The 26,341-nt window shown below is 36.2% G+C and overlaps 2 protein-coding genes across 2 annotated transcripts in view; one reads left to right on the top strand and one right to left on the bottom strand.

Annotated features, from left to right (window-relative positions):
- Positions 1 to 26,341, top strand: part of HSD17B4 (hydroxysteroid 17-beta dehydrogenase 4) — a 90,953-nt gene that overhangs the window by 48,363 nt on the left and 16,249 nt on the right. Inside the window, exons 16-22 of the mRNA XM_007119311.3 lie at positions 689 to 792; positions 5,132 to 5,197; positions 13,321 to 13,390; positions 14,090 to 14,196; positions 15,926 to 16,012; positions 21,285 to 21,371; positions 22,377 to 22,515. Of these exons, the coding sequence (XP_007119373.1) occupies positions 689 to 792; positions 5,132 to 5,197; positions 13,321 to 13,390; positions 14,090 to 14,196; positions 15,926 to 16,012; positions 21,285 to 21,371; positions 22,377 to 22,515 (660 nt within the window). The remainder of the gene's footprint in view (positions 1 to 688; positions 793 to 5,131; positions 5,198 to 13,320; positions 13,391 to 14,089; positions 14,197 to 15,925; positions 16,013 to 21,284; positions 21,372 to 22,376; positions 22,516 to 26,341) is intronic.
- Positions 16,213 to 16,732, bottom strand: LOC112064325 (60S ribosomal protein L21-like). Its single transcript, XM_055086728.1, has one exon. The coding sequence runs from the start codon at positions 16,707 to 16,709 to the stop codon at positions 16,227 to 16,229; it is 483 nt and encodes a 160-aa protein (XP_054942703.1). The 5' UTR covers positions 16,710 to 16,732; the 3' UTR covers positions 16,213 to 16,226.

The following is a 26,341-nucleotide window of genomic DNA, read 5'->3' on the forward strand; positions in this document are numbered from 1 at the left end:
GTCTTGGCTATTGTAAATAGTGTTGCTATGAACATAGGGGTGCATGCATCTTTTTGAATTATAGTTTTGTCTGGATATATGCCTAGGAGTGGGATTGCTGGATCATATGGCAATTCTATTTTTCGTTTTTGGAGGAACCTCCATACTGTTTTCCATAGTAGCTGTACCAATTTACATTCCTACCAACAGTGTAGGAGGGTTCCCTTTTCTCCACACCCTCTCCAGCATTTGTTATTTGTAGACTTTAATAATGGTCATTCTGACCAGTATGAGGTGGTACCTTTTTGTAGTTTTGATTTGCATTTCTCTAATAATTAGCGATGATGAGCATCTTTTCATGTGTGTTAGTCTGCATTTTATAGTGGAATTGTTTGAAAGGTTTGAGAAGGAGAGAATTGAAATTCGAAAGGCAGTTGGGGAACTTTAAGAAGAGGTGAGATGAACTGCTGTTTCATAGTCAAGAAAGGATTAGTCACGATCCTCTTCTCTCTGCCTTCCAGAGACCGGTAGTGAATGATTAAAATGAGTGCTCTGTATCCCAAACTTGGGTGTCTTTAAATTGCAAAGCCTTTTAGTAATTGGATTTTGTTTCTGAAACTTTTAAAAGGATTATTGATCATATATTGGGTAACTAGTTATGTCTTTTGGTAATAACCTCTTTTCTTTTTTTCTTTCATTTACTTTTCAGTCTACTCTTATTCTGGGGAGGAACTTATATGTTATAATCAGTTCTCCATCTTTGTTGTTGGCTCTGGAGGCTTTGGTGGAAAACGGACATCAGACAAAGCTAAGGTAGGCCATGACTTCATATGTGAGATACATGTGTCATTAAGGATCCTTATCTGTATTTTGAACTTACAATATGTGTAATTTCATAGAGTAGGGCTTCAGTAATCCACACTTCTTTGAATCAGAATGTGTTCCTTGGATTAGAAATGCTGTTTATATTTGTATATTTTAATATATAACATATGTTATATATAGAAAAGTCTGGCTGACCTAAGTGTAATGTAGCTGAGGTAACTATGGGAATATCTTTGCTTTCTTATGCAAACTTTGCCTGCATCCAAAACTCTTTAGAAAAACCTAACACATACAAGTGATCCTTGTACAAATGCAAATCATCATTTATTAAATGACTTGAGCATTTCTCTTGTATAAAACAATTCTAGTTACTCTTTAGTTCTCAAATTCTATCCAAAAACATATTTTTTTTCCCTAAAAATATTTTGTAAATTGGATTTTACATCAATTTAACCTAGCTTTTACCTCTGCCCTCAGTTCCCAGAATAGGGCTGCACTGTCTTCCTAGGAGGAGCAGCCCCCTCATTTTTCCTATTACCCCACCCCGGCTCCCCAGCCCCAGCTTGTGTTGCAGAAGCTCAATTCCCAGGTAAAAATGGCTGAGAGTTACGGGGCTGTCTTCCTCCACCCCGCCCCTACTTGTAGGATGGAGACTGTGTTCCACTGTGGCAGGGTGAGAACACTAGGGCCCTGATAACTCTTGCCCAGCCTGCTCATAGGGTGGTGGTCCCCTGCTGCTAGAGGCAAGCTGAGAAGACCAGAAGCTCCTACCTCTGCTTAGGACTCTTCTTGTAAAGTGAGGATGTCACTTGGAGAGAAGTGGGCCACTATCCTTGCCCACATGTCCGTTGCAGTGGTACAGAGGTTTTGCCTGGGGGGCAAGGCAGGCCGTAATAATAGAGAGCTCTGAAGCTCTTCCCACGGAAACTGGCTCATTTTGGTACCAAGTATTTGGAAGCTCAAAAGTAAGGGTGGTTTCAAAAACAAGGTTACTTTATTGATAATCAAGGAGGAGGCTGGTAGCTCCATGAAAGCAGTAAACTAAACTAGTCCAACTAGAAGTTTGCCAGAGAGAACCATGGAAAGAGACAGCTAAGAAGAGTCGTCATGGGATCATAAAAAACCTCAAAGACTGGCCTCAAAGACTACACCTGCAAAAAGGCCTGACTTTAATTGGATCAGATTGTGGAACAATTTATGCCCCAGGGCACTGTTGAAAATAATAGAACAGTCATCTGGCAATTTGTGAAGCCGAGCAGCTGGATAGACAGTTTAACAGCGAGATCAGGGAGAGACAGTCACACAGAGCCCTGCTAAAACCACTGTCATCCCAGGCTGACTGTGCTTGCCCAAGGCTGTACCCTCTGAGGAGCATCATCAGAGTCTGCACACTGTGGGGGAATATACTTAACTAAAATAGTCTAGCCAAGTCACTAAACAAATAAACAAGTTAACAATAACAACAAGCCCTGGAAGGGGAAAGGGGTCTCAGTATCCAGAGTGGCTGCAATATATTATCTAAAGTATCCAGTTATCAACAAAAAATTACAAGATCTGAAAGAAATAAAAGAGTATGACCCATATATAGGAAAAAACAAAGCAAAACAAAACAGGCAACAGAGATTGCTTTTGAGAAGACTTAATAGGAAAAGACTTCAAAGCATTTATTGTAAATATAGTCAAAGAACTAAAGGAAACCATGCTTAAAGAAGTAAAGTGTGTAAAGAAGTAAAGTATGATGACAATGTCTCATCAAATAGAGAAAAATTGGGGAATTCCCCGGTGGTCCAATGGTTAGCACTCCGCACGTCCACTGCAGGGGGCGTGGGTTCGGTCCCTGGTTGAGGAACTAAGATCCTGCAAGCTGCATGTTGTGGCTCAGGAAAAAAAAAAAAAAAAGAGAACGAAATCAATAAATAGAAATTATATAAAAAAAGAACCAAATAGAAGTAGTTCTGGAACTGAAAGTACAATAACTGAAGTGAAGTATTTACTAGAGGGTCTCAACAGTAGATTTGAAGTGGCAGAATTAAAATAAAAAAGCTTGAAGATCGATCTATCTCTGTCTGAAGAACAGAAAGAAAAAAGGTGAAGAGAAAGAATGAAGAGGTTCAGAGAAATGTGAAATACCATGAAGTACACCAGCTTTTATGTAGTGGGCATACCAGAAGGAGAAGAGAGAGAAAGAAGCAGAAAAAATAATTGAAGGAACAGTGGCATTGATGAAAAACGTTTATCTACACATCCAAGAAGTTCAACTGCTCCAATTAGGATATAAGTGCAAAGAGGAAGATCTAAATAGACATTTCTCCAAAGAAGACATATAGATGGCCAAAAAGCACATGAAAACATGCTCAACATCACTAATTATTAGAGAAATGCAAATCAAAACTATGAGTTATCACCTCACACTGGTTAGAATGGCCGTCATCAAAAAATCTACAAACAATAAATGCTGGAGAGGATGTGGAGAAAAGGGAACCCTTTTGCACTGTTGGTGGGAATGTAAATTGATACAGCCACTACAGAGAACAGTATGGAGGTTCCTTAAGAAACTAAAAATAGAGTTAGCATATGATCCAGCAGTCCCACTACTGGGCATACATCTGGAGAAAACCACACACCCCAATGTTCATAGCAGCACTGTTTACAATAGCCAGGATATGGAGGCAATCTAAATGTCCATCAGCAGAGGAATAGGGGCTTCCCTGGTGGTGTAGTGGTTAAGAATCCGCCTGCCAATTCAGGGGACACAGGTTCAAGTCCCAGTCTGGGAAGATCCGACATGCCGTGGAGCAACTAAGCCCGTGCGGCACAACTACTGAGTCTGCGCTCTAACACCCGCGATCCACAACTACTGAGTCCACGTGCCACAACTACTGAAGCCTGCGCGCCTAGAGCCTGTGCTCCGCAGCAAGAAAAGACACCGCAATGAGAAGCCTGCACACTGCAATGAAGAGTAGCCCCCACTCACTGCAACTAGAGAAAGCCCACACACAGCAACAAAGATCCAACACAGCCAAAAAATAAAAAAATAAATAAATAAATGTATTAAAAAAAAGATTTATGCATTAAAAAAAAGAGGAATGGGTAAAGAAGATGTGGTACATATATACAATGGAATATTACTCAGCCATAAAGAAGAATGAAATAATGCAATTTGCAGGAACATGGATGGACCTAGAGACTGCCATACTGAGTGAAGTAAGTCAGATAAAGACAAATATCATATGATATCAATTATATGCAGAATCTGAAAAAAATGATACAAATGAACTTCTTTACAAAACAGAAGCAGAGTCACAGATGTAGAAAACAAACTTATAGTTACCAGGGGGGAAATGGTGGGGGAGTGATAATTTGGGAGATTGGGATTGACATATACATACTACTATATATAAAACAAGTAACTAATAAGGACTTAACTGTATAGCACAGGGAACTCTACTCAATACTCTGTAAGGACCTGTATGGGAAAGGAATCTAAAAAAGAGTGGAGATATATGTGTGTGTGTGTATATATATATATATATATATATATATATATATAACTGATTCACTTTTCTGTACACCTGAAATTAACACAACATTGTAAATCAACTATACTCCAATAAAAATTAAAAAAAAATAAATGCAAAGAGATCCACACCCTTAGTAAAGTGCATTTAAAGATTAAATCAATATAGATGTGAATTGTTTGTCTAATTCTTACAGTTACTGTCATCTTTTGCATTGGGAAAAGAGTCTTTACCTTTTTCTCCTTTGTGGCCTAGAGAATGGATCTGGTTATATAATTCCTTTCATTAAACAAGGTCATTTCAGGGAAATTTTAATGTAGATGAAGCTAGCAGTTATGAAATTTTAAATGTCATTATGTGCTGAAAATAAAATATTAAAATAAACTTTTTATCCAGCTTGCAGATTTTGTTACAGTCAGCCCTCCATATCTGTGGGTTCTGTATCCACAGGTTTGTCATCTGCAGATTGAACCAACCGTGGATCAAAAATATTCAGAAAAAAAAATTCCAGAAAGTTCCCAAACTATTTACACAGCATTTACATTGTATTAGGTATTATAAGTAATATATGCACATCCTCCCAAGTATATGGGAGGACGTGCATAGATTATATGCAAATACTACACCATTATAAGGGATTTGAGCATCTGCAGATCTTGGTATCCATGAAGGGGTCCTGGAACCAATCACCCTTGGAAACTGAGGGATGATTGTATATTGAAACATGGTTGTTTATCAAATATCAGTTTGGGTAAAGAGAGTAACAATTATTTTGTTATTATTTAACGTGTAATGTTTTTTGATCTCAGGTAGCTGTAGCCATACCTAATAGACCTCCTGATGCTGTACTTACAGATACCACCTCACTTAATCAGGTAAGAATGTATTTTTGAAAAGTGATAAAGCCACCTGACTCCTGACACTTTTTGATTTATAACTCTGATACCCTGTAATTTTGTGAGTCCATAAGTAGTGGCTGTGTTCTTCTGCGTAATAAAAATAACGGCATATTTCTGTAGTTGAAATTCGTTCTTTCTGAATTTTTACTTAGCAGCTTTTTCTCCACTAGGTATCAAAAAAGAAATGTAAAATGGCTTTTCATTAGTCAATTGAAAAAGCATCATGCTTTGTTGGCAATGGACTGCTTGCCTTAAGGAGACTGCCTAGCTTAGTAGTGAAGAATTTCATTAAAGCCTGAGAGAGCAGGATAAAATGAAAGGCAAATTTCAGTTATCCTTTGTTCTATTGGAAAAGAAAACTGAGCAACATTCCTTCGAGAGAGATTATTTTATGCTAACTTTAGTGGACAGGTACAATAAAGCATCTGAGAAGGAGTAGATGATTTAATCTCTTTTGTTTGACATATTTATGACATATTTATTTTTGTTTGACATATTATTTAATATGTTTTCTGATGGAGGAGTTAAAATGCCCTGTCAGTTAACAAATTCTGTAAGCATGCAAAGATTTATCTAAGAAACAAAAGGTGAACATAAAGATGAGAAAAGCAACTTTGTTTTTGGGAGACCTGAAGATTCTTCCCTAAGATGGCCAGAATACTAACCATGCAGATATAGAACAGAATATGTAAAGCTCTGAAGTTATGCTGTGAATAAGCAGGTAATGACAGCACATTATTTGTAAAATTCACTTATTTTTTGATACTATTTTTGATATACTTGATATGAGAACTTCTCCAGGATTTATGTGTGCTGGCAAATAGGAATATAATTTCATGAGCCAGAAAGAATTAAGTTTGGAACATATTAATTGTATTTTTTTATACACTATATAATTGGGTGATAGAACAATACTTTCTACCTCAGATTAGTTTTTGCCTTTAAATGTTCTTCCCATCCCTATTTCTTATCAGTTTCTTAAGAGAGCACTCATGTTTAATTAAAGCTTCATTGTGAAATTAATTTTATTAGCACACTAAAGAACAGAAGACTTCATGTTTTCATGGTTCAGGAAACCCAGAAATGCTCCATTATTATTCTTGTGTTACTGAAATAATAAAATGTATCTGCTGTAGATAAGAAAAGCTGAATAGTTTCCATGGCTTGAATTTCTTTATACAGTAAGCAGAAAGATTTTCTTTTTTTCTTTTTTCAGATGAATAGAACTTTTTGTTAGCTTTTAGCAGACTTGAGTATTTTGCTGTGTGACAAAGGAGAGTTTATAAGTTAACAAATAGTTTTTGTATAAATAATGGACACCCATCATTTGACAGAGATTCCTGACCATTTGTATCATATGGTCACTCGAGAATATGATAAAAACTACCAACTGTTTCTTCAAAAACATTTTGCATTAAACTGCATAAATTTCAGGGGATTTGTGGGCTGTTTTAAATTGGATCTGTGCTATAGGAGTTACAAATCAAGTAGAAGAAGTGTCATCTATTGACAAGGAACTGAAAGGACACTTAGATATAAGGTGTAGATGTCTTAAGTTCTAGGGCACCTATTCTAAGCAACGAATGATTAAATACAAGGCTTTGAATTGTGGAGTAAGTGCTGTAGACATTCTGAGATGGGCTACTCATTAGAGAATGACATACAGAAGAGTTTGGTAGGAAAGATGGGACTTCTGAACTAAAATGGTGTATAGATGTTCTCTCTTACCAGGGATATAAGGCTTGCAGTATGGCCTGGAAGGAGATAAGAGCTTAGTAATGATAGCAGAAAAGAGCATGATGTATGTACAAGGAGTAAGAATTAGAGCATTCACACTGGAGAGTGGTAGGAGATGATTGTGGACGAACAGACCTTTAAGGAGAAATGGAAATGGAACAGATTATGTTGTTATAGCATAAACTTTGTACCAGGTATTTAAATTAAATAAGTAACTTTTCAATCAGTAGGGAGGCTGGCAACCATCGCTCTACCAATATCACTTCTGGAATATTTTGTTTTTCATGTCTTTAGGAAAATTTCTTCATCTTCAAACTGGTATGCTATTACAAGTATACTTCATGGTTTTTCATAATTAATAAAGAGAAAATTCATCCCCAATAATCTAGAAAGACCAAAGAATAAATAGGTAACAGGTGTCAGGCTTTGTATTTGAGGAGAATGAAAACAAGTATCTTTAGTTTCCCCAGATACATATCTCATACTGCTTATTCTCACAATTAGGATTTTAGCTACCATCATTGTTAAATAAAGATAATCTTTGGAATATTGATTATACTATCCATTAAAATATAATTCTTTATTATATTACCATGTGTATTTATAAGTACTTTTAAAATTTTGTTTTGAAACAGTGATTTATTATTTTGCATGACTCTGGGTTGCCTGGGCGGTCCTTGTGCTACAAATGGTGTTGGCTGTCACTCATGTAGCTGTTCTCAGATGGCAGCTGGGTGGGGCAGGAAAGTCCAGGATGGCTCTTTCACAAGTGCAGGGTCTTAGTGCTCCCTGTTGGCTGCCGTGCCTCTCATCTCCACCTGGCTTCTTCTTCATGTGGTGTCTCATCTTCCAGGGCCTTTCTCTGTGGCCTTCAAGGGGACTTCTATTTAAATTTCTGGAACTGTTTGCTGGGTAGCTTCCTCCTTTTCAGTACACCTACATTCCAGCTGCTCATTCTCCCAGAACTCGGATCTTTATCTCCTTAACTCTTTGAGACTGTTTTGCTATGTTTCGGTTTCCCTTTTTGCACTGCAGTCTAGAAAGTGTTGTCAGGCAGAGCGCTGTGGCCATTGTAGAGTCCATCATGTTTGTTTCTTTTCTATCAAGAATCATAATCCTGTTCTGCCTACTGTCCAATGTCTAAGAACAGTATCTTCCTCGCCCACTCAAAAATTTTTTTTTTTTCCTAATTGTTTACAGTGGAAGAGTAAGTTCATTCCACTTATTCCATCTAGGCCGGAAGTGGAAGTCCTATACCTTTTTATATGCCCATAGTGCCCACTTTTCTCATTTATTACTATTTGTTTTTTCAGTTTTTATTGCTGTGCTTTGTTTCCTACTTGTTTCTAACAACTAAAGAGCCTATTTTATTTTCTCGTTTCTCTTTCCCTTATAGTTCCCATTTTGGGGAATGCATTAATTTTACTTTTTCAGAACATTTTAACATTTATATATTATTCTTCCCTCTTCCCCACCTTTGTTTTAGTCTTAGATTTGCAATTGAATATATATCAATCCTTTTGCCAAAGGTTCTCCAATATCTCCTGGTTGGATAAAGCTCCTCCTGTGGTAGGTTCCCCAAGAAGGCCCCGTGTATAGTATTCCTTTGCTTCCTATGTATTTATTTATTTATTTTATTATTATTTTAAAAATAAATTTATTTATTTATTTTTGGCTGCATTGGGTCTTCGTCACTGCGCATGGGCTTTCTCTAGTTGCAGCGAGTGGGGGCTACTCTTTGTTGTGGTGCGCGGGCTTCTCATTGTGGTGGTTTCTCTTTGTTTCGGGGCACGGGCTCTAGGCGTGAGGGCTTCAGTAGTTGTGGCACATGGGCTCAGTAGTTGTGGCTCGCGGGCTCTAGAACACAAGCTCAGTAGTTGTGGCGCACGGGCTTAGTTGCTCCGTGGCACGTGGGATCTTCCTGGACCATGGCTTGAACCCATGTCCCCTGCATTGGCAGGCGGATTCTTAAACACTGCGCCACCAGGGAAGTCCGGTTCCTATGTATTTAAAGCTATTTTTCTATACCCTGGATACTTGAAAGACAGCTTGGCTGGATATGAAATCTTGAGTTTCTTAAAATGGTGTTCCATTGTTGCCTGGCTTTCTATATTGCTGTTTAGAAGTCTGATGCCAGTCATTATCTTCCTCTTATTTACTTGATCTTTATCCTTGAGGGCTTTAGGATTTTTTTTCCCTTTATCTTTAAAAATCTAATAGTTTTACTAGGATAAGTCTCAGTGTTGCTCATTCCAGGTCACTTTTCCATGTACCTGGTGGGCCTTTTTAATATGTGTATTCAGATCTTTTATTTTCAAAAAGTTTTCTAGGGTTATAATTTTAAATATTAGTTCTTATTCATTGTTTTATTTTTATTTCTTCAGGTACTCTTTATGTACATTGGATCTTTTTCTATCTTTCTTCCAACCATTTTCTCTCTTTCCTTTTTTAGTTCTTTATTAATCTCATTTCCGTTCTCTTGATTTTTTTCTTCTTTTCCTTCTATGCCCCTTATTAAAATTTTGTTTGAATATGTTCTCCTTTGGGAACATTATAATTTAGCCTTCAATTTCTGATATGATTTTGATTTTTCTTTTATTTCTTTCCCAAGTTTAATCCTCTCTTCCTTCATTTCTTCATGTTTGTTGTCCATTTATATTCTTGGTTTTTGAATTTCAGATTCAAGATGTTTATTTCCTATCCCCAAATGCTTGCGTATTGTGTTATCATTTTCTTCTGTTTGCTAGTTGTTTTTTTGGGGAAAATTTTATTTATTATAATGTTTTGGTTCTTATTTTCTTTTTTAGTCTTATTGTAGCTTTGTACAGATGGAGATTACTTACCTATATGCATTTTGTAGGTAAAGTTAGTAGTTTGGGACAGTTTACAAGATTCTTTCTTAAAGAAATTCAAGATTGTCATCTTCTGTCAGTATAGCAAAGTGCCTTTTCTTTAATGGATGGCTTTTTGGAGTAGGGCATAGTGGGGAAGTGTTTTATTAAATTTTTTTTTGTTCTCTTTATCCTGCAGGATCATAAATTTCCCCTCTTGCTTCTTTTTCTTCACCATTCAGTCTTCGAAGGGGACATCTTTGTTTTATCCTCTTCTTCCTCAGAAGTATTGCCTTTCTAGGACTGCCATTTGGAGGCCTGTGCACTTTTAATTCTTTTCTCGGTAGTCAGTATTCTAATCTTCCAGGATTCTTCTCAGTATTTTTGTCCTCGAGGTAGACTGTCTGTGTCTTGAAGTGATTTTTCTTTGTTTCCTTTTTTCTCTTCCATGAGCTTCTGCTATACTCCCCCTCCCCACCCCTACCACTCTCTCTAGTAGTTTTGAGAGGGTGCTCAGAGACAGTGCTGCTGGATATAGGTGTTTATTTTTCTACTTATAGGAATTTGAAGTTTGTGGTTTTTCTCTTCTAGTAACACTGTAGGCCTGGGATCTGTGTAGTTTTACTTGTTTTTCTTGTTGATCTGTTTGCTTTTTTAGGGGATGTGAGGATTTGGGAAGAACTAATTCCTGACCCTTTTTATTTAGCATTTAGTTTAACTTAATGGCACACTTAAAAAAATTTACTTATTTATTTGGCTGCATTGGGTCTTAGTTGTGGCATGCTGGGTCTTCATTGCGGCATGTGGAATCTTTCACCGCGGCATGTGGGCTCTCTAGTTGTGGCGCGTGGGCTCAATAGTTGTGGCGCGCAGGCTCTCTAGTTGTGGTGCGCAGGCTCCAGAGTGTGTGGGTTCAGTAGTTGTGGCGTGTGGGCTTTCTATTTGTGGTGCGTGGGCTCTAGAGGGCATGCGCTCAGTGGTTGTGGCGCAAGGGCCTAGTTGCCCCTTGGCATGTGGGGTATTAGTTCCCTGATCAGGGATCAAACCCATGTCCCCTGCACTGGAAGGTGGATTCTTAACCACTGGACGACTAGGGAAGTCCCTACTGGTACACTTTAAATAAATAAAACTAAGAACTAATTTACTCATATATGGAAGATCTTCCCACTTATATTTAATACTCAAGTAAGACAATATAGAGCTATTTTTCTTAGTTTGTATGTGTGAATTTTAGTGATTTTTACATCTAGGCAGAAATGAAACAGAACAAAACATGAAGCTTTTTGCTTTTCTTCTGAAATATGAAAGTCCTTTAAGATATTCAGAAAATAAACCTTGATAGTGTTCTTTATTGTTTGGAGGATGGTTATTTTGCATTATGATTGAATTTAGTCAAACATCCAATCAGTTGACTTTAGTCATTTCTCATGATAGATCTTTTATGTCTTTGCTAATTCTGCCTTCTGTTGGAAGCAATGCTGTCATTGAAATAATATGAAAATTTTCATATTCCTTTAATATGATTTCTTTAGAAGAGTTGTTCCTTTTCATTTATAGGAATGATATCTGTGGAGTAAGAACACTGGCACTAATCTTAAAAACTTGATTGTCTTATACTGTTGCTGAAATCTTTTAAAATAATGATAATAGTTCACATTTATTGAGGTATTAATATTTATCAAGAATAATGCTCTGTAAGAGTTTGATTAGCCTCTCAGTTTTTTAAATGAGAAGATTGAGGCTTAGGGTGATAAAGAAAATTGCCCACTAATGGCAGAGCTGGATTTGAACCTAGGTCTGTCTGGTGCCAAAGCCCATGATCTATTATGTGTTTGACACCTTCCCCTTTGGGCCCTGAAATTCGTCATTTTTTTTCCATTTGTATGCAACATGATGATGTATATTTGCCTAGTGTTTTATTTTTTTTAAAGTGCTTTCTAAAATTTATCATTTAATCCTCTACCATCTTATACAGAATCTTAAGTCACATCTATTTGATAATTGTTGATTTGATTTAATTATTTTTAGAAGCCATATAAAGGGAAAAAATACTGTCATTAAAAAAGTGAATAATTTAGAAAACTATCATATAGAGTGATGGGAAAGAGAAACAGCTTATTAAAATTGTACAAAGCATATTAAAAAGTAAACATTTTCCTGTGAATTATAGATGTTATTTTCTGTAAATAAAATTTGTTAAAAAAGAATAATCAATAAATAAAAACAACAAAAACTCATTAAGAAAGTCAGGTATGCTGTCATGGTGAGTCTCTACACAACGTTTTAATAGTCTTGGAAAGCTTGACCTAGCAATTGATAAGAAAAAGAAGTCTAGAGGCAGCCCCAAAGTTAATACACAGATACATTAAATACTTACTGTTAGCTCTTTTGTGAATTTCTTCCCTTCAGTACTGAAAAGTACTCTCTCGTTTGACCAATGCACAATTTAAATGCTGGGAAGTATGGTGACTTTTTTCCTATTGTTATCTATATCTTTCTGCTAATTCTGCGTTATCTATATCTTTCTGCTAATTCTGCCTTATCTAAGTACAGAAGTGATGTGAAGATCTGGAGTAAGCAGGAATATAATCTTAATGGCAAGTTATTAGTCTGTTTTTTTGCAGGATGAGCTGATCTCAGGATTTAGTGTACCCAGTAGAATGAAAGTTTGTGAGAAGTGTGTGATGTTTATATGTCTAGTATTGGGTTACAGGCTTCAATTTAAAACACCCCATTAAGAAAGTTGGCATAAATTTTGCTTGGTTAGAAGAGGCTTTAAACATTTACACCTTATCTTCATTGTGTTTTTTTAAAATGTTTATTTCTTTTCTTTTCTTTTTTAAAAAATTAATTAATTAATTAATTTTTGGCTGCCTTGGGTCTTCGTTGCTGTGCGCGGGCTTTCCTCTAGTTGTGGCGAGCGGGGGCTACTCTTTGTTGTGGTGCACGGGCTTCTCATTGTGGTGGCTTCCCTTTGTTGCGGAGCGCGGGCTCTAGGGCATGCGGGCTTCAGTAGTTGAGGTGCTTGGGCTTCAGTAGTTGTGGCTCGCGGGCTCTAGAGTGCAGGCTCAGTAGTTGTGGAGCATGGGTTTAGTTGCTCTGTGGCATGTGGGATCTTCCCAGACCAGGGATCAAACCCGTGTCCCCTGCATTGGCAGGTGGATTCTTAACCAGTGCGCCACTAGGGAAGCCCTTCATTGTGTTTTAATGAGAGTAGATTGATGGATTCCTTTTTGTGAATTTCTCCTTAGGCAGTGGTAACCAGTGTTGTTCCTAGACGTAGTTCTTGGTTCCCCTTCCTATTATTTGACAGTCCTCACCCCTTCTGATTTCAGTGGCAGGTGTTACAAAAAGCATTTGACTTACACTTAATCTTTTTTTGTTAGAAATAGTTATTTCTTAATCAAAGCTACTGTTAGGTATATTATAATGCATTTCTTATGCAGTAACCAGCCATATTTCCTGATTTTATTTTAATGTATTCTAAGAAGGCACTGGGTGCTGGTTTCTTTTATAATTCTTTCTCCACAGGCTGCTTTGTACCGCCTCAGTGGAGACTGGAATCCCTTACACATTGATCCTGACTTTGCTAACTTAGCAGGTGAGTTGCTAATAATGTGAGCCAATGAAAATATTAGCTCAGTTATCTAAATAATACTTAAAGATGTTGCTACTTATGACTGGAAGTTTGAGTAACATTTAAATATAGCCCTTTTCTAATATGTTTATGCAAAGGACATGGAAAGGTGAGAAGTAGTGTTCAGAAAATGGTGTACGTGAAATTCAGATTATGGTGGAAGGTAGCTCCTGCTAGTGCAAGGTCTAGGATAGGACCATGGGGATGGGTATCTTAGTTATCATGAAGGTCAAGGCCGTTGGAAGGGAGAGCAAAGAACTGAAAGGTTGAAGAAGGATCATCTACATACATGGATATTGAAATCACTGTGGATGACTTCATGGTTACAACCAAAGCTAAACAAAATAATTATTTGTGTCCCCAGATCTCTGACATTCCTTTCTTTTTTTTTCTTTTTTTGTTTATTTTATAATTTTTTCCCCAGGAAGTATTATTTATAAAATATTTTCCATGTTTCTTAACACATTATTGACCGGAGACGTATTAATGCCATAGGCGTTAGTTTCTGCAAAAATCTCCCCGGTCAATAATGTGTTAAAATAGATGGTATGATTCAGGCTAATGCAGTTTAAAAATGTATTTTTGAAGTCCTGAATGAACTGTTCTTGGTTTTTAAACATGAAACGTGCCTTTATCTAACTAAATTCTCTCTCTCATTTTTAGGTTTTGACAAGCCCATATTACATGGATTATGTACATTTGGATTTTCTGCCAGGCATGTTTTACAGCAGTTTGCAGATAATGACGTGTCGAGATTCAAAGCAATTAAGGTGTCTGTAAATTATTAATAATTTAACTACTTGTTCCTTTTTAGTTTTAGAGGAGTCTTAGTGACTTCATTTAAAAATAGGTACTATACTGAAGTTATTATTTTTATTATTTCATTGACTTGGCAATCAGCAAGTTTTCTTTTTGTAGCTATAAATGCCTCTATTACACATGCATCGTGAAGGATATTATATACAGTTATACTTTTAACAGATTAATTTGATTGTTTTATAAATTAGTTAGGAACATACATATATCAGCATATATGCCTTAACAAAAACTCAAGATTTACCTTTAAAAATTTATTTATTCATTTTTTACTGTTTTATAACTTGCCTTAATTTAATTGAAAATGTTAAGTGACTGCATTTGAACTCTAATAAACATGCACCTATATCAGTATGTTGGCTGCATATTGATTTTAGTTTTGCACTTTTTTTGTGTGTGTGGTCACTTTAAATTTATTTATTTTTGGCTGCATTGGGTCTTCCTTGCTGTGTGTGGGCTTTCTCTAGTTGCGGCGAGCGGGGGCTACTCTTCATTGCAGTGCGTGAGCTTCTCATTGCGGTGGCTTCTTTTGCTGCGGAGCACAGGCTCTAGGTGTGCGGGCTTCAGCAGTAATAGCACGTGGGCTCAGTAGTTGTGGCTCACGGGCTCTAGAGCACAGGCTCAGTAGTTGTGGTGCACGGGCTTAGTTGCTCCACGGCATGTGGGATCTTCCCGGACCAGGGCTCGAACCCGTGTCCCCTGCGTTGGCAGGCGGATTCTTAACCACTGCACCACCAGGGAAGCCCTAGTTTTGCACTTTTTTTTTTTTTTTTTTTTTGTGGTACGCGGGCCTCTCACTGCTGTGGCCTCTCCCGTTGTGGAGCACAGGCTCCGGGCGCGCAGGCCCAACAGCCATGGCTCACGGGCCCAGCCGCTCCGCGGCATGTGGGATCCTCCCGGACCAGGGCACGAACCCGTATCCCCTGCATCGGCAGGCGGACTCTCAACCACTGCACCACCAGGGAAGCCCGAGTTTTGCACTTTTAAGTTGGCTTCAAGTTTTCATCCATTATAAATTACAAAGAAAACTGACTCTGCACAGTTTTGCATAAATCGAAAGACATATACTTAAAAAAAAAACGAAACAAAACTTTAAGGCAGTGTCAAATAGCTCCAAAAGCTTTTATCAGTTTGTGCTCCATGCAGCAGTGGAAATTTATTTTCTGATATCTTGCCTTTGATAACACTGATTATTCTCATTATTATAACTATTTTATAGTATTATTATAATTATTTAAGAAATCAGCCAATAATATGTACACAGAGCAAATAAAATAGTATAGAAAATTAGGAAATAAAAAGTGTAATTATTCTGTCCTATACAACCACCCCAGGACTTATTCCTCAGACTTAATTAGTGCCACTTTTAACTGCTTCTGTTAAGTTGTTCTGGTGGTTACCTATATAACTCTACTTAATATGATTATTGTTTTGTGTTTTGATTTGTCAAGATTAAACTATTTATTGATTCTATACTTTGAAAGACAAAGAATTAACTTTTACTAACTATATCCTTTCTCTACTAATTGTATCATGTTACTATTTTTATGAATTTAAGTATAGTCCAGTCTCTGTTTCTTCCTTTTATGCTCTCCAACCTCCCCCCCAAATTCCACCCCCCCTGCAAAGTGGAAAAGTTTCATATTAAAACATTTTTAACCCTAAAACACATTTTATTTAAAGGTTCGTTTTGCAAAACCAGTATATCCAGGACAAACTCTACAAACTGAGATGTGGAAGGAAGGAAATAGAATCCATTTCCAAACCAAGGTATGAATAATGTAGTTAGAGGTACACTCTTTTGTTACCCTCTTCACTGTATCCTATAATTATGTTCCGTCCTAGCATTCTTTTGGTTATTACTATGGATATGATATAAAACTTAGAAAGTTTTAAAAAAAAATCAGCGGTAACTTTTAATTGAAAATAAGATGCCTCTGTACCTTGTTTTTTATGTTGTTTTTTTTTATTTTCTTTACCCCCATCATGTCATGAATTCATAGGGAATGGGCTCCAGCAGTTCAGGCTCTTTTCCATTGGTTCTCACGAAGTGTGCTTCCTTGGGTGGAGCAGGCTGGCGCTTCAGCTGAACCCAAGTACCTTTCTCTTTGGCTTCCTTCTTTTTCTGATCATTTCCCTTCACTCGTTTCAGGAAGCTATCTTGGCTCTTACAGTGCTTAACATCCTCGATACGCACATTAATTCTCTTGGCAAGAATCTTGCCCTTAACTTGTTTGTTTACAATGATGCCAACAGCATGCTGGGTAACATTGTAGACTCTCCCAGTTTTGCCATGGTAACATTTGTGGGGCATTCCTTTTTGAACAGTGCCCGTTCCCTTGATATCTTCTATATCACCTTTCTTGTAGATTCGCATGTATGTGGCCAAAGGAGCAGCTCCATGTTTTCTAAAAGGCCTAGAGAACATGTAGCAGGTGCCCCTCCTCTTTCCCTTTGTGTTGGTCATTTTGGTGAATTACTGGAACATGGCGGTTCTTGCCAAAAAGAAGCCATTTTCTGTTTTTTATTCTCAGCTAAATTGGTGCCTGTCTACATAGCATTTCTGAAAACCCAACCAACCATATCTTTTTGGCTCAACCCATCATTCAAGTTGTTGTCAGAATATAATCTTCAGAAAATTAAAGGCATGACTCTCAGATATAAAATGAAAATGTGATGAAAATTTATTTAATTCCTTAACGAGGGAGCTAGCAAGATGATAAAACTGGTTCAAAGGAGAACTGCAGCAACAGAGTTTATGTGGTCCAACAGGGAAAGCATTCTAAAATAATTTTGCTGAGTTAGAGACAAAACTAGTTAATTGTCCTATAAAACAGTAAAACCATATCTGTTATGGTTATATTTCCTACTGGAAAGAAATCGTGTGCATCTTGATCACACAAAAAACCACAAATTAACATCTTATGTCACAGAATCTGGGCTTAATTAATAGTAAGTAACAAGACAGAGTATATCTCCCTATAGAGTTACGTAATTTTGGGGTGAGGCTGTTAGCAGTGCTCCAGTAAAATACTAAAAGGACATGCAATCAGCCTTTTATAAGTTTTTTACAGATTATTTTTGTCAATACAATTGACCAGGGTGATACTTTTTGGCCTGATCATTTGTACTACATTGATGGTTTGTGTCGAGCAATTTAAATACCACCACCAACAATAATAACAGCTTAAAGTTGTCGAGTACCTATAAGCAGGCTATCCCATTATTTCTACTATGCATAACAACTCTACATTTAGTTTAGGAAAATCTATGTTCAGGTCTCCTAAATAACTTGCTCATGGCCACATAGAAAGTGGTGTAGCTGGGATAGACACCCAGGTCTGCCTGGCTCAAGGCTTAGTTCCTAGGCCCTAACTTTTTTTTTTTTTTTTTTACTGTATCATGATTTCTTTCATAAATATAAATACTTTGCAGAACTTTTCTTTGTATGGCTGCCTTCTCCTTATTACTTCCTGCTGCTTGCAGTATCATTTTCCTGCTTCATGGATGTACACTGTTTATTTCACGTTTCAAATTTCTTTTGTCTTTTCGGCTTCAGTGGAAGCTCTACCTTGTCCTTAGAGGTAGCCCCTTACTACTCCCCTTTCCCTCATCCATATAAAAACACATACTGGCTTTCTCTGAAATCCTCCTACAATTAATGTTGGTGCCACATATTCTGGAACCCTCTTATTTTCTAATTATTTCATCTACGTTTATTTTATTTATTTATTTATTTTTAACATCTTTATTGGAGTATAATTGCTTTACAATAGTGTGTTAGTTTTGCTTTATAATAAAGTGAATCAGCTATACATAAACATATATACCCATATCCCCTCCCTCTTGCATCTCCCTCCCACCCTCCCTATCCCACCCCTCTAGGTGGACACAAAGCACCGAGCTGATCTCCCTGTGCTATGTGGCTGCTTCCCACTAGCTATCTATTTTACATTTGGTAGTGTATATATGTATATGTCATTCTCTCACTTCGTCCCAGCTTACTCTTCCCCCTCCCCGTGTCCTCAAGTCCATTCTCTACATCTGCATCTTTATTTCTGTCCTGCCCTTGGTTCTTCAGAAGCTTTTTTTTTTAGATTCCATATAATCCCTGTCCTGCCCCTAGGTTCTTCAGAACCATTTTTTTTTTATTCCATATATATGTGTCAGCATACAGTATTTGTTTTTCTCTGACATACTTCACTCTGTATGACAGTCTCTAGGTCCATCCACCTCACTACAAATAACTCAATTTCATTTCTTTTTATGGCTGAGTAATATTCCATTGTATATATGTGGCACATCTTTTTTATCCATTCATCTGTCGATGGACACTTAGGTTGCTTCCATGTCCTGGTTATTGTAAATAGTGCTGCAGTGAACATTGTGGTACATGACTCTTTTCGAATTATGGTTTTCTCAGGGTATATGCCCAGTAGTGGGATTGCTGGGTCGTATGGTAGTTCTATTTTTAGTTTGTTGAGGAACCTCCATACTGTTCTCCATAGTGGCTGTATCAATTTACATTCCCACCAACAGTGCAAGAGGGTTCCATTTTCTCAACACCCTCTCCAGCATTTATTGTTTTTAGATTTTTTATGATAGCCATTCTGACCAGTGTGAGGGGATACCTCATTGCAGTTTTGATTTGCATTTCTCTAATAATTAGTGATGTTGAGCATCCTTTCATGTGTTTGTTGGAAATCTGTATATCTTCTTTGGAGAAATGTCTCTTTAGGTCTTCTGCCCGTTTTTGGATTGGGTTTGTTTTTTTGGTATTGAGCTGCATGAACTGCCTTTGTATTTTGGAGATTAATCCTTTGTCAGTTGCTTCATTTGCAAATATTTTCTCCCATTCTGAGGGTTGTCTTTTCATCTTGTTTATGGTTTCCTTTGCTGTGCAAAAGCTTTTAAGTTTCACTAGGTCCCATTTGTTTATTTTTGTTTTTATTTCCATTACTCTAGGAGGTGGGTCAAAAAGGATCTTGCTGTGATTTATGTCATAGAGTGTTCTGCCTATGTTTTCCTCTAAGAGTTTGATAGTGTCTGGCCTTACATTTAGGTCTTTAACCCATTTTGAGTTTATTCTTGTGTGTGGTGTTAGGGAGTGTTCTAATTTCATACTTTTACATGTAGCTGTCCAGTTTTCCCAGCACCACTTATTGAAGAGGCTGTCTTTTCTCCACTGTATATCCTTTCCTTTGTGTTTCCATATAAATTGTGAAATTTTTTGTTCTAGTTATGTGAAAAATGCTGTTGGCAGTTTGATAGGGATTGCATTGAATCTGTAGATTGCTTTGGGTAGTATTGTCATGTTCACAATATTGCTTCTTCCAATCCAAGAACATGTTATATCTCTCCATCTGTTTGTATTATCTTTAATTTCTTTCATCAGTGTCCTATAGTTTTCTGCATACAGGTCTTGTGTCTCCTTAGGTAGGTTTATTCCTAGGTATTTTATTCTTTTTGTTGCAGTGGTAGATGGGAATGTGTCCTCAATTTCTCTTTCAGATTTTTCATCATTAGTGTATAGAAATGCAACAGATTTCTGTGTGTTAATTTTATCTCCTGCTACTTTATGAAATCCATTGATTAGCTCTGGTAGTTTTCTGGTAGCATCTTTGGGATTCTCTATGTAGAGTATCATGTCATCTGCAAACAGTGACAGATTTACTTCTTCTTTTCCAATTTGGATTCCTTTTATTTCTTTTTCTTCTCTGATTGCTGTGGCTAAAACTTCCAAATCTGTTGGAAGATTTTTAGTCACAGTTTCAGTTTCAGTGCTTGTGAATGGTCTGTTTATATTTTCTATTCCTTCCTGGTTCAGTCTCAGGAGGTTGTGCTTTTCTAAGAATCTGTCCATTTTTTCCATCTTCCAGGTTGTCCATTTTATTGGCATATAGTTGCTTGTAGTAATCTCTCATGATCCTTTGTATTTCTGCAGTGTCAGTTGTTACTTCTCCTTCTTCATTTCTAATTCTGTTGATGTGCATCTTCTCCCTTTTTTTCTTGATGAGTCTGGCTAGTGGTTTATCAATTTTGTTTCTCTTCTCAAAGAAGCAGCTTTTAGTTTTATTGATCTTTGCTATTGTTTCCTTCATTTCTTTTTCATTTATTTCTCATCTGATCTTTATGATGTCTTTCCTTCTGCTAAGTTTGGGGTTTTTTTGTTCTTCTTTTTCTAAGTGCTTTAGGTGTAATGTTAGGCTGTTTATTTGAGATTTTTCTTGTTTCTTGAGGTAGGATTGTTTGAAAGATCTTTTTTTCTGAAGTATAATGGGAAGTAGTCAAGGGAGAATGATCTTCCTGATTGTTAAAAGTCAGTTTTAATTAATGCTGCCGTAAGTTTTAGACATTGTCCTAAACATTTGTAGCAATACCATACTTTTATGGAAGAATACAACTGGAATAATTTTAGCTGATGTATTAAGAATTAGAATTAGAGTTCCTTTAATATTTTATAAAAAGGTTATTTAAGTATTACTTTATACTGTGTACACTTCCTTTTTGAAATAAGAGCTCGAATTATTTCTTTAAAAAGACTGTGGTCTGTTCCTACCCAATTTTATTCTATGTTAAGCGAACAAATACACTTTACGTACCCCTACCTCATGTGGATTTTGTGCCTTGCCTTTTACTATTTATAAGAATTAAGCAGTTCTCACCCAGGCTCCCCATTAGACATACTTATATTGGAAGAAAAAAATCCCCCAAATACCAATGCTCAGGGTCCATGCCAGACCATTTAAATTGGAATATTTGGAGATGGGACCTGGTCATAAATATTTTTTAAAAGGGCTCCAGTTGATTCTACAGTTAGGGTTAATTAACACTTGTATTAAAATCAGTAAGCCTTCATGTTTATTTCTCTTGATATTTAATTTATGAACTGTTTATTTAATTTGGATTATTTTCTTTTTCATATGAAGAAAAATATAAATTTCTTTTAAAAGACTTTATACTGTTTCACAATGAAATTGTATTTTCATTGGAATCATCGGAGTGAACTGGTTGTTTTTTTTTCCTCTTGTACCTTTATAAGATCCAAGGAACTGGAGACATCGTCATTTCAAATGCATATGTGGATCTTGTGCCAACAGCTGATGTTTTAGCTAAGACACCATCTGAGGTGGGTTATAACCACTGACATCCAAGTTATACCCTGACTTATGAATTTCAATTAAGATCACTTTAAGAATATTCAGTCTACTTTAGAAAATTAAGAGCTATGAAAGAGTCTTAATTCTTGAACTGGAGAACATTAATTTAAAACTGTTTGGAGAAAAAGGAATATTTTGACAACTTATGAATTTTTTAAAAAACTTTTTTGTGGGGATACTAGGGTATCTTTCAAGAGAATATAAGTAATTTTCTAGTTTTAGAGTAACTAAATCAGTTGTTTAATGAGAAATCTTAAACAGTATTTGGGAGAAAAACATATTAAAAATTTAAATATCCTGTACCTTTTTCTTGATTTAAAGATTTGTGTAATGCTTTGAATGCAGATATAAAAACAGTAGCATGTATTATTTATTAAAACATTTGTGTTATTCTATATTAACATGCTGAGACTTTTAATAAAAATATTTATATTTTCTTCTCCAAAATATTAACTTTATAATGTCGAGATTTTCAAACCCATGATCTTTGTCTTTCATTTGCCATATTATCATATAACTGAATGAAAATTAAAATCTCTTTAAAGAGAATCTAAGATAAAAAACTTAAGAAATTTTAGAGCTAGACAGAAATTCAGGCTTCATGTAATTTAGTCCTATTTTACAAACAAAGAAGTGAGTCCACAGTAGTTGATTGATTTGCCCTGTTTCTTCCTGCTGAAGTTAGTTAGGATATAAGTTATCCAGTTAGTTCCTAGTCTACTCGTAAAATATTTTTCTGAATTTTGATAAAAGTAAAATTCTTTTATTAAGAGGAGTGAGGTTCTGTATGACATAAATTAATATAAGGAAAGGTGTGAAAGAAACCTAGTGAGAAAAAACAAGTTTCCCTTATTTATGTGCAGGTTTTTTAAAAAAAAATCACGTTGTTGCACTTTTATTTTGTAATAGTTTTATCCCCTTGAGTCATTTTTACAGAACTTCTAAAATTAAATTAACTTTTCTCTTTTTGCTAGGGTAGGGAGCTTCAGAGTACCCTTGTGTTTGACGAAATAGGTCGCCGCCTTCAGCATATTGGGGGAGAGGTGGTGAAGAAAGTAAATGCTGTGTTTGAGTGGCATATCACTAAAGGTGAAAATACTGCAGCTAAGTGGAGTAAGTCATGTCCCTGGCTCTATAATATTCTAAGATAACTCTTAGTCAATAGAGATAAAGTATCCTTGTTATAACTAAAGCCCATCTCTTTGAAGGTAGGTAAATCTTAACCTTCTTCGGTAAGTTGTTTTTTTATGGGAGATTACGGGTTTCATGGCATCCAAAGCCATGCATGTTTTTTAGAGATGAAGGAAATCAATTAAAATGAAAATATCTGTTTTAAAGATTTCAGTGTAACACCTGAAATTAGTACTTTAAACAGTCACCTTAGCCGTATGCTTCTTTAACTAATCTTCAAATTCCTCTTAAATGTGAAGAAAGTACATCAGGTTAAGTGAAATATTTTAAAGTTTTGAGTAATTCTCATTATATTTTAACAGCTTTAAAAATATTTTCTTCATTCCCCCCAAATTAACATTTTGGATTATCACCTTAACTATCAGTATATAATCATAATTATTTTCTTCGTCTATACAGATGGCAATCAAAGGTACTAATTTTATCTAATCTAGGGAAGTTATCTACTAGAGTGCCATGTTAGCAACCTGGCAAGGCATCCAATATAAGCCAAGTTGCTGCAGAGAGAAAGCAGTCACATTTCCATTCACTTCTGTGGAGCTCCAAAAGGACTCTGGTACCATTTTAAGAAGAAAGAGAAGATAAAAAGGGAAAGGGGTAAAAAAAATTCTACCATGTCTTTTGTATCTGTTGTGTAACTACATTCTTAATCATGGCACAAACTTTTCTGTGCTGTGGTCTCTTAAAAGATTGCAGTGTCCAATTTTAATTTAATTCTTAAAGTGAAATTGGGGAAGGTAAGATGAAATTACTAAAGATAAGTAAAAAAGTTTTCTAGATCAGAGAATTTTCTTCTTTTTCTATCTGCATAATAAAAGCACTAGCACTTTTGTGAGCTCACTTTGCTAATCAGCCAGATCTGTTAGCAAGTTTTTAAGTATCCAGTGTCTATATGTCATGACAGAAAAATATGTGGCTTTATCAGATTTCATTGTGCTGTTTCTATATAGTTTAAAGGACAGGGAAGTGAGTATATATATCCATTCTCTTTCTTCAGCATAAGTCAATTATAGATTGAGAGGCCACTGCTTCTAACAATGAGAGTGTCTTAGTTCAGTTTGCTATAACAGGTATACTATAGACTGAGTAGGTTCAACAACAGAAGTTTATTTTCTCATAGTGTGGAGGCTGGAAGGTCCAGTGTGATGGTGTCAGCATGTTTGGGCTCTAGTGAGAACCCTCTTTCTGGTTTGCAGATGGCTGCCTCCTTACTGTTTCCCCACAAGGCAGAGAGAAAGATCATCTCTCTCATGTCTCTTCTTCTAAGGACACTAACACCATTATGGAGGCTCTACTCTCATGATCTCACCTAAACCTAATTACCTCCCAAAGGCCCCATTTCCAAATATCATCATTATTTGGAGATTAGGGCTTCAACATATGGATTTTGGAGGGACACAAACATTTATTCCATAGCTGACCGCTATTCATATTTTGAATCCTGAAACATGCTATTAATGAACGCTGACCATCATTTCTTTACTTTTAAATTATAAAGTGTTCTAGCCTTACTTTGATTGGTAGAGTATTCTTTCTTTATAGAGTATTCTAACCTTAGGTTTATGTTATAGAGTATTCTGATCTCTAGAGTTGTTGGAGAAAAATGGTGTATCAGTGAATGTTCACTGAAACTTCTTGATTTCTCATGTTTTTTGTCTCGAGGTCCCAAGGGACAGAATCCTTTCATTTGTAGTCAAGCAGCTGTGGTCCCTTGAATCTGTCTACTAATGTGGTACAGGGAGCATCCAGAATAGTTTTTAGCTCAAGGATTTTCCCCATCCTTCACAACTGTGAAGTACAATGGGATCCTGTGTAGTTAAGGTTGGCCAAGAGCCCCTGGAATGCAGAGGGACTCCTGGAAGTGACCTGTGATTGGCTTACACTCCAGGACCATGTTAACTTTCAGGCCCATCTCAAACCTGGTTGTAATCCTTCTCTGGGGGCTGTAGGCTAGTGTATGAGATGTAGAATACTATGGTGGTACCTGAAAGCAAGGATTGTAGGCTGTGCTTCTGCAAGTCCCACAAATGATGGTATGAACCATCTTCACTTATTATTTGTATACCACACATCATGCAGATAATCTGTTTATACAGACTTTTTTTTAAAGGAAAAATTCTTTAGGTTTGGGATTTTACTTGCACAGTAGAAACTACTGTTTTGTAGATTTTCATTATTTTTATTCTGAGATTACTATTTTAGAGTGCCTAAATACCTTGTAAATCATACCGTTTTATTTCTCATTACAATTAACGATCACTGTAAATGCTCACTGAGACCAAAAAAATTAAAATGTATCTCTAAATCAACTAAAACTTTTTGAGACCATCTTCTATTACATATTCCTAGGAAACATTTTGAAGTTTTGTTCAATTGATTTTGGTTTAATGTAAGTTTCTTTTTAACATAACAATTGCTATTCCTTTTAGGGAGTATATTTTAATTATATAAAATTTGGTATATAAAAGTATAGAGCAGAAAATAATGATATATAATCCCACTACCTACAGTTAACATTTTGATGTTTGTCCTTAGGAGGTTAATTCAGAAGGGGATAAAGGAAGCCAAAACATGTAATATGTATTTAGTTACCCAAAGTTCAAAGTGTCTGTTTTTTTTCTAAAAAACTTCATAGATTAACAGTGATATGTGTGTATCATCACTTTCTTTCTACTTTCTGTCCTTCCTTATTTCTATCTATTCATGATGGAATTCAACCTTTTCCCCTATAGATGAAACTATATTAGAAGTTGAGTTATAAATATAAAACACAGGATTTTTGAAGATACTGGTGAAGGAAAGGAATGCGATCTATAAGAGAGAAAACGTGCTGGAATTATGTGTCTCACAGTTGGCAGAAAAGAACTCTATAGAGATTTGTAAAGTATACAAGTGATTCACTCTGGCAAATAGCGTAATTTCCTTCAATATAGTATCAATAACCAACTAAGATTTTCTCCTTATCTTAGTATCACTTTCCTTGTAGAAAGTATTAGAAAATGTGCTTACATTTAATAATTACCTTTAATTAACCTAGGCAAAAGGTTTTTTCTTGTATTTTCACTGGAAAAATGGGAATATTAGAAACCTGTTAATAACTACTTGTAATTGATGCTTGTGGCTTTTGTTTGTTTTATCGTCTCTTCTTCAGGTCCAAATTTATCAAAGCTAACACACAAATTGGATCTTGAAGCTTTCTCTGAAAGGGTTCATCATTATCTTTGGTTATCTGCCTGTCTTTTATTTGATCTGATTCTCAGCTGTGTAACTTTTTTCAATTCTGGTTGTTTTCTCACCATCTTTGTGTCACTGAGCTAAATCAGGGTAGCTGGCAGCAGTAGAAAGTATCTAGGTGTTTCGGCTTATGATATTTTAGAAGATGATTCCATGTTGGTATCTCTCTTTTGCATCTTGGTGCTTAATGACATAAAATAGATGATTGAATGCTCTGACTTAGGGAATACCTAATTTTTTTTTTTTTTTACAAACAGTTTTAAAAATGTTTTGCTAAACAGTTAATCACCAAATTCTTGGTATTTTAAATGGCTGTTAGTTGTCCCAGTCATGTTTGTATTATGGCAGATCCAAACCTGTTTACAGAGAACAGGCTTAGCTCCTTAGTTCACCTGTGGAACTGGAGTTACACAAGTGACAGGCCTTGAGCAAGTCTGGGAACCAAGGGGTTTGGGCTCAGTGGCCTGGAAGATGCATGTCAAACCCAAAGATCCTGGGCCGTGCCCATCTTCCC

The sequence above is a fragment of the Physeter macrocephalus genome, chromosome 8, assembly GCF_002837175.3.
Source record: "Physeter macrocephalus isolate SW-GA chromosome 8, ASM283717v5, whole genome shotgun sequence".
NCBI classification, from domain to species: Eukaryota; Metazoa; Chordata; class Mammalia; order Artiodactyla; family Physeteridae; genus Physeter; species Physeter macrocephalus.

Bases quoted from the DNA above. Each gene is read 5' to 3' on its own strand.
- LOC112064325 (XM_055086728.1), bottom strand. From the start codon at position 16,709: ATGACCAACACAAAGGGAAAGAGGAGGGGCACCTGCTACATGTTCTCT.